This window comes from Grammomys surdaster, unplaced genomic scaffold (genome assembly GCF_004785775.1).
Source record: "Grammomys surdaster isolate TR1022 unplaced genomic scaffold, NIH_TR_1.0 212, whole genome shotgun sequence".
Lineage (NCBI taxonomy): Eukaryota > Metazoa > Chordata > Mammalia > Rodentia > Muridae > Grammomys > Grammomys surdaster.
Genome location: NW_021604657.1, coordinates 891,158 through 900,265, shown reverse-complemented (window position 1 = coordinate 900,265; position 9,108 = coordinate 891,158). Strand labels below are relative to the sequence as shown.

General features: G+C 44.2%; 1 protein-coding gene across 1 annotated transcript in view; it reads right to left on the bottom strand.

Moving 5' to 3' along the window:
- Positions 1 to 5,197: 5,197 nt before the first annotated feature.
- Positions 5,198 to 9,108, bottom strand: part of Trib2 (tribbles pseudokinase 2) — a 24,740-nt gene continuing 20,829 nt past the window's right edge. Inside the window, exon 5 of the mRNA XM_028772238.1 lies at positions 5,198 to 7,552. Coding sequence (XP_028628071.1) covers positions 7,084 to 7,552 — 469 coding nt within the window. The 3' untranslated portion in view covers positions 5,198 to 7,083. The remainder of the gene's footprint in view (positions 7,553 to 9,108) is intronic.

Sequence of the window (9,108 nt, the reverse complement as noted above, 5' to 3'; positions counted from 1 at the left end):
GAGAGAGAGAGAGAGAGAGAGAGAGAGAGAGAGAGAGATATCGATCTTACTTGGTCTCTCAAGTTCACCCCAATACCTGGTTTCTTGGATTGAGAGCTATGAGAACAGGAGACTCTTCAAGTAATATGATTAAGTGCCATGATCCTGTACCTTAAGTTGAGAAGCCAAGACAGTCCCCCAATGCTACTGCACATTCACCTCCAGACAACCTCTACTTTACTCTCTCCCTTGAATGCAGCTTAGAATGTTCATTTCAGTATTGAAAAACAATAGAATAGCTGAGGGATCTGTCGCTACAGAGACATTTGCCAGAGTTCACACAGAACAGTAAGTTATACAAGGTGACTTAACTCATCCTAGCCACCTATTTCATGACACAAAACAGGCTCCACAGCGAAGTATCTTAGAGGGCACACATATTGTCCTTGCATCTCAAACCACATTGTCTCTTAGGTCTGCCAAAATCTTTATCCCCACAGGAATGTAATTTGGAGATGTTACCTTGCACACTAAGTGACGGCGGAGCCTTCAGGAGTATGGATAGTGTCCTTTCTGTCTTTTCCATTTGAGTAAGTAGCAAGAAGTCAAGTGTCTGAAAGTCAGAAAGGCATAGTCATCAGCAACCAAATCTGCACCCTGACCCTGGACTTCCCAGACTTGAGACTTTGAGAAGGATGCTATTCTATCTTCCAGAGTATGCTTATCGTTAGGTTGTGTTTTTTTTCCTGTGGGATTTTAGTAGGGTACATATCTCCCTGACCTGGGGAATTTTTTTCTGGTGATGAATTGCTCATGACAGAAAAGAGGAGCAGTGTCTTCTTGTGCAATGGGAATGTTCCCTTGGCCTATTGGCTTTGGGGGATTCCACAGAGGTCCAAAGCCCTAAGCCTTCCCGAAGACTTAAGAAGTGGCAATCACCCTGTGGCTTTTATATTACCAGGTTCTTTGTTTTTGTTTTATGGAGAAGTTAGAGAATCTTTGCCAACACCTGTTAAGGGCTGTTGGGTTTTAGACAGGCCTAAAGAGACCTTCAGCCAACACCAGAGAGTAGCTCTGAGCAGAAGACTTCAGTTGTCCCTTTAGCTTGTCTAAGTTTACAAGAGGGCTCTGACTGAAAACAGCAGGAAAAGGACAGATTGTCTCTACATTTGGGAGGGCGGGGGCTCACCTTCCTGTGATATCGGCTTTAGTGCGTCGCTGTTATTGCCCCTCTTTAGGTGCTAGTTGTATACCAGACACTATCCGTGTAGATTTGCGGGAGCTCTGACCCCGTGGAAGCAGTCAAGCTAAGGGAAGAGGGGAGTAGGAAAGAGGCAGTTCTTGCTCTCTTCTGCAGTGGGCAGGCTGATGTGAGCAGGGAGAGCCACCACTGATCGAACTGGGAGGGGAAACTCGACCACCGCTGCTACGCTGAAGTCAGCCATGATGTTGCACAGAGCATGCAGGGGCTCAGCTAGCAGGCAGAGTATGGTGGTTAGGTCAGGGTCACTGGGCAGGAGGTGACCCAGTTGGGCCCAAGTAGCTTCCAGAGGAGAAAGCTTCAGGGAGAACTCTCTTCCCCAGGAAGTGTTACAGCTCTTTTATGTCAGAAGCTCTCTGACAATCCTTGATGGAGTAATTCTACCACCTTATTCCTACTGGAAAGGTTTCTTATACACATTTTGGGATGAGTTCGGAACTGACAGCAGATGTTTTCTGTTGACTTGGTCTGAGATGTTAGGGACATTTCATCTGCATGTGGAGAGGCTTGGGGTGCTGCCCCTATAATGACTGATTGACATGATTCTCTCCACGGGAGTGCTGTGGTCACAGGACTAGGGTCTGATCGGGGACAGGTGAAGCACCTACCATCTTTATGTATGATGTGCCAGGGCTTCCAAACCCACTCAACCTCACAACCTCACCAAGTTTCCTGACATGGTCTACTTCCCCATACAGGAGCCTGATTAGCTCAGCACAATGCTTGATTCCTTCACCAGCAGTCTAGTTGCAGAGACATTTCTCTTTGGGGCCACAATAAGATTTATGTGTTCAAAGACTCCTGCCCAAATCTTCTTGGATTACAATCAAGTTCAGAGAAAGGCAGGAACTCCATTTCCCCTCTGTTCTAGTCCCCAGTCTAGAAGCTACAGGAAGCACGCTCATAGGAGAGAAGAATGTTAAAGGGGAGAAGAGGCTTCCTTGTCTTGGTACTTAAAGAGCATGGAACCATTTTAGGAGTTGCGATCCATGAAATCAAATGTACACTTTGTCTTTTGATTTTCTACATGGCTTCCTTCCATTCACTTAATTTCTTGAGTCTTACCACACTCATTTGTGCAACTTGCCTTTAAATATACCTTTAAAGAATGTGTATTTACGGAGTAGGTGCTGCCTCTGATTTTGATCTTCCCTCCGTCTCTAGATGGACATTGCTCAGGGTTTGGTTCCTCACAGTAATTTCATATACATCTGGAAATTTAATGGCACAAATTAAAATTAAAAACACCTGCCAAGGGCTTTGTATGGACTCAGGGTGTGCTTCAGCCTATGAAGCTGACTGTCCTGGCCCTTCTCTACTGTTGAGACACGGGCAATGAGCAGACTTGCATGTAGGGAAACATCGGAAAGCCACAGATGATGAGTAAAGATACCTGAAGGCATTTATGAGTAACTACTGCTCATAATTATTACAGATTAACCCTTGACATCCACTGAAGGTTGGCCATAAAGCTTGCCCTACACAAGGATGGGCTGGCAAAGAAGCCCACAGTAGAGAGGACCTTGTACTATGAAGAGAATTGTGTTGGTGACAAGAAGAACTGGCGTTGGGGAGGGCTCTCTATTTAGAAGCACCTACATATTTGGAGATCCAGCTCACTCTTTATGTTTTGCTCACTGAGCAACTCTGGTCTTTTCAAGGCCTGGCCCTCTCTGAACCTTGGCTACTTTATAAAGAAAAAAAAATGTTAAGCAATTGGGCTTGATCAGTGGTTTTCAAACACATCTTGGTTTGTTCTACTTCTATAGCAAAGTTCTTTACACTGTAATATATAAATAACAATAATTTCTAACAGTCCCCAAGGCCTCAAAGACCACATTCAAGGTATCAATAGATTCCGAGGTTGGAAAATGTGATAACTACTTCAAGAGCGGGTCTCCTTTCAAATCCTTACATGGGGTTCCCTTAAACTTCTTTCATAAAAGAGCTAATTTATTTATGAGGGCAAAACTCATGTCATAACCTCTTCCCTAAACACCACACCTCTTAATACGACTTTTCAAAGAGCACAAGCAGTCACAAAAATAAAACTTTCAGTTTCCAACTACCTGAGTCTACATTAGAACTTGACACAGAAAGTTGGTCCAAGAAGTCTTTTTTTGGTTGCAGCAGGTGGACAAGCTCATTGAAATCCTCTGTCTTCTCCCCAGAGATATTCAATTCTAGCACTACTCCCCAGTCAAAAGGTTCCTCTTGCTGATAACAGGAAGGGGTCTCATTCCATCATGACATAGCACTAAGCCCTTGAAATGCCTAAACTCAGTCATCCCTCAAGATACCTTAGGTCCTTATAAAATTAAAGTGACTTCCCAAGTCATAGCCAATATGAAAGCAGGAATCCAGAGCATGGGCCTGCCATCATCCATGCCTCCACCCTTAGTCCTCTGTATCATAGGCTTTTTGTTCTGTCCCAATGGGGTGAATCATAGGTATTACATCCAAAGATGTTTGAATAAAAGCTTTCTACTCGCTAAATCTTCAGAAATGGCATGGGTTGGGGGGTGGGTGACATCTTTCTGAGCCTAAGTTTCCGTAGAGGTAGAAGCTCATTTTATAGAGGCCAGAGACACACTCAGCATCCCCATTAGCCATATAGGTAACAATTTGATACAATACAATTCAAACGGGCATTCACTGGGCAAAAGGCCCATTTCTGCTTAATCACAGACAGTGAGAGAGCAGCAAAATTGCATGAGCCTATGTGTAGCCCTGCAAGTGCCTCCAGGCTGTCTTCTAATGACATGAATCTTAGAGCCCTGAGATGGGGAGAAAACTTAGCAGCTTAAGTCACATGGCATAAATTACACATCCATGAGCAGTTATTTAGCGACTGCATCCTTCCAGTGTTGTCAGACTCTGGGCCAGCTGCTGGCCAGGTGCTGAGGTCATAGGGGTAATGCCTTCCAATTGTGAGCAATCTGAAGTTAGAAAAACTGGTCCCCTTGGCTTGAAAGTGTCTGCTTCAGCCATGTCCTCCCATATACTATAAATGCATCTTTGGGAGGATGCTGAAGTGTTCTACAACCAGAAGACATTGAGACAGCTTAAATAAGGGTCTTAATACTTCATACAAGGTTCCATCTGCATATTTCTGCTGCTATTTCTCTTATCTTCTCACCTAATTTTTTTCTCCCAGAATAACTTCCCTTCCTCCCCTCCCAGACTGAAAGACCTGAACAGGTAGGGTCCCAGCACAGAAAGTATATGTCCATGAATCCCAAATGCACCCCCTCCACTGCCTCCCCCAACCACATCTTTTCTCTTGTTCCATCTGTTGGCTTTCTATGATGTAAAAAAAAGACAGAGGTGTTAATGGGGAGTCTTGGGTTAGGAGTGAACCCCCCTATGAGCTGTCATCCTGTTCTGATCAGGGCAGTCAATAGATGATTACCTCAAAACCTTATCTAGCCTTGGAAATCCATGCATCTCAGAGAGAAGGGTATGGGCTGATATCAGTTGGTGGGAATTGGGTCTTCTTGAATATTTCAAATTGAGTTGTACAAGGTGTAGCTTTCCCCATACCATCACATGGGAGAAGGTACTAAGTTGTAGAGTAACCTAGATAATTCTGGTGTGACTGTTGCACTCTCTGAGAACCTCTGGGCTCTGACATCACAGGCAGTCAAAAGGCTCGAGATTGAATAGATGGATGGACCAGAAGTCATACCTCTAAAACCTTTGGACTGTTTCATCTTTGGCAAGACATTTGTGTGTCTGAGGAAACAAACAACTGTAAGTGGAATATGATTTATCCTTCCTAGGAGTGATATGGTGGATAATTGTGAGCTGCCACATCTAGATTGGCCAGTATATGTCCCAGTTCAGAGACGTAGATGAAAGCTGGTTTGACTGGAAAGGGTACATATTATGGATTTCATACTTGGCATGTGATGGTCACAAACACATTGGCGGAAAAATCATTTTCTAGACCCAGACTTTTAGTTAAATACGCACAATTTTATTGATTGAAGAGATTAGGACAAAAACATTAAACCAAATACAGGACAAAGCACCAGAGGCCATGAGTCCCCATCATGCACGTTACCAATCTTTCCTCCCACCCAGGACTTTAAAAACAGGGGAGAGGGAAGATAAAAGGTCCTTCTTGCCACAGCACCATCTTCTGAACGTAAAAACCCTCTCTGTGTATCTTCCATTATCAAAATAGAACCAAGGGTAAATCCATGGCAGCTTTGTCTCCTGATTATCAGTGGGGAAGCTGCCCTCCTGGGGACAGGGGCTCCAGTGGAGTAGGCATGAAGCATCCAAGAGTCCGCACACACATGCCACATACTAGAGTGAAGCACAGATTCAAGTAACATTTACATACTAGAGTCCACGTGTTACCTACCCAAAAACAGGACCATTTCACAAAACATATGCAGGCAGTAAAACCCAAATGACTGAGGTACTGGGAACACAAATATTTATGCCAAAAGAGTTCTGTATCATACAGCAATAGAAAAGCCAGAGTACAAAAGGAAAACATTTTGCCACTCGAAATCAAATAAGGCTATCTAGAGAAAGCCAAATAAAAGGTTATTCCAGGGACAGAAATACTCAAAACAGGGGAACAAAAATTATAAATGTTAAACTACATCATGTAACATGTCATCCCGTTGACCCGTAATTGAAGTACTGGCTTAATACATCACAATGTGACATTTTCCTTAATAAATACAAGGTGCGTATTGGGACAGAGAGCTGTTTGCATGTATATCATCCTGGCTTTTGGCTTATTGCCCTTTTATTCTTTCTCTTCAAACCAGAGGGCCTTTCCAAGCCCAAAGGATCATTCTTAGCAAAGAAAAGGAAATAGCTGCCCTGTATTTTATACACATGGGACAACCTGTCTCATTTTACTAGTTTCCCATAAAGCAAAAACAAACCGTTGAGATCAGCATCATCACAAAGATCTGACTCCAGGAGGCGCCTGACCTCTGGGACCCCTCACTGTATTTGGAGCAGAGAGCAGTGTCTATAATGTGAACCCTCTTCCTTCAAAAGAACAAAAACCAGAAAGGAGCTGGATTTTTCTTCTCTTTTCATTTCTTCTTCCCCTGGACTGTGATAATACATCTGGAAGTTTGACTTCTAATAGTTTCCTGCTACAAAAACCAACTGATACAAAACAGAAATGTCTGTTAAGGAACAGACTCTTCCTCCCCCTTCAGGGAGCAAAGCGTTAATATGTCACTTCCTAAGCAGAATAGGAAATCGTTTATTTAGAAGAAATGAATTGGAAAGTGCGAATGAGAGACGACAGCTGGAACTTTTGTTTTCTTTTAGCTTAGCACCCAGGTTTCAGGTCAGACTGTGTGCACCGAATTATTATTATTTTTTAGGTGAATTTTATTAATTATTACATAGGTGGTTGGTTGGCCTGTTCAAAAAAAAAATCTTCGGTCAATTGTCCCTTCCCTGAATCATAACAAGAAGTTAAATGCTAACAGTGCAATGCCAAGGTATGTGTTTGAGGCAGAAGAGTTTCGATTCTATCGAGATCTGCAACTATTTCTGAACAAAATGAAAAGTGGGGTAGACCAGATAGTCATACTGGTAAGGGGGACTCTCAGACTACCCCAGGGAAGAGAAGCTTAGGGGAGGGGCTCCCATCCATCTGAACCCAACCCCCATCCCACATGTCTTGTTCCCACACTATGTGTTCCGTCAGCTTCTAGAACATATTCCTTCTCTGAACCAAGAAATGTGTAAATACGAGTGTTAGTCTTGCTTCTCAGCCAGGCCACCTGTATCCCAGAACTCCTTTCTGGGGCTCTCTCTTGCTCCTGGTACCTGCTATGTGTCCCTGGGCCTTGAGCTCAGTTAAAGAAAGGGTCCAAGTTCTCCTCCATGTTGACGTCTGGCACCAGCTGGTCACACGCCTCTTTAGCACCAAATCCCGAATTTGAGACGCTAAAATCTGTAGAAAACCAAGGATGGTCCAGAATTTCCTGCGAGGTCAGCCGCTCTGAGGGCTCCCGTCGCAGGATGCTTCGGATGAGGCACTTGGCCTTGGGAGACAGAGTTTCTGGAATGTTGAACTGGCCCCTGCGGATCTTACTGAAGAGGGAACTAGGCTCAATGTCATGGAAAGGGTAACGCCCCACCAACATGGTGTACAGCATTACCCCCAGGCTCCACACGTCCGCTGCCTTGCCAGAATAACTGCCACTGGTGTTCAAGATCTCTGGGCTGACGTATGCTGGGCAGCCATGCTTGTCAGAGAGGGAGTCATCATCACCCCGGAGAATGTAAGCATCTTCCAAACTCTCCAGCTTGACACGAGTCCTGTAGGAAAGTGAAAAAGACAGAAGCTCCTAAGGATGAGGGAGAAACATTCATCCCATCAGTATATCAGGGTTGCTAATGTTTGTCCATCCATCCATCCATCCATCCATCCATCCATCCATCCATCCATCCATTCATGTAATAAGTTGGATGTCACTCATAGAGTATAATACTGAGGTTGGGGGTTTAAGTAATTTTCTTGAAGCCTTTTATCTGGAAAGTGGACAAGAATTCCTTACTTTGCCTTCTGATTCTTTAGCTGTACCCACCGCTTTTCTTTAGGACACAGGCAGAGGCAGGGACAATTTCAGTTCAAGTTGTCTCCACAACCTACTCATCTAAGCCTGGTATCTAAATATCAAGTCCATCTTTATTTCCAGATTTTCACCTGCCCTGTCCTGCCTGTCCCACTCACAAAGCCTGAACTTGTTGATCTGGCACCTATCACTAATTACAGGTGCATGACTAACACATGACTGTGTGCCTGGGTAGATGGGGGACAATAGCAGTGTGACCCTAAGAGTCTTCTCAAATTATTTATCCCATCCCTCAATCCACTGGAATTCAGTAACTTATCTATACAAATATGCAAGCCCTAGAGGTGCTGGAAGAGGTGGAGAAATGCATGTGAAATTCTGAGGCCCTAACACCCAGCTAACATCACCAACTTAACACACCCCCATGCCATCATCATTTAGTGTGAAATAAAGACACACACTGTGAAAATAGAGAATCTGGAAAAATAAGATGACTTTTTAGATCAATCATATTAGTGTTAAACAAACTGTTGCCAGGCATGGCGGTACACTCCTGTAATCATAGCACTTGGAAGGCAGAGGCAAAGACCAGGAGTTCAAGGTCAACCTGAGCTACATAGCAAGTTGGAAGCCAGCCTAAGTTTCAGGAGACTGGTAAACATATTGCTTCCTTGTGTTTGAAATGAAAACCCTTCTCTCTTCTCTTAGGCAGAGCAGAGCACCATTCTTTAAATGGGTGGTTCTCACCACACTACTGAAGTCCTGCTAAGGTGGCAGCTAAGGACAATTGGAGCTGGAGTTGGGACTCTAGGCTACTTCAGAGGCCCACAAATTCACATGAGTTCTCTACATCTCCAAGGACACTCATCCAGGCCTTCATCCTGTTTGAATGCACAAGCTAAAGAGTTCAAATTAGCAACTGAAAGTGTTTGGGCCGGCTACAATGGGGCCACCTTAGTCAACACTCACAGCATGTGGCCCAAGGCTGTCTTCCTCTCATCTTACCTACAGATCTCAGTCTCTCAAGGTGGTCTGAACAGTCATGGTAACTAGTTAAGGAGAGCTGCTGGAAGCTCTGTAGTAGACATGACAAAAGATGGGTTGCTTCTAGGATCTCCTATGAACACGTTCCAAAAACCAAGCACTGATTGCTTTCCCAGGCAGTGTGGTCTTTAGGGGTGTAGACTCCCCGTCAGGCTTATCTCTCACCAACTGTTCAGCTTCAGCTAAATCGCTCAACCTCTCTTTAAAGAGGAGTACTGGAGAAGGCTGTGTGTGTGTGTGTGTGTGTGTGTGTGT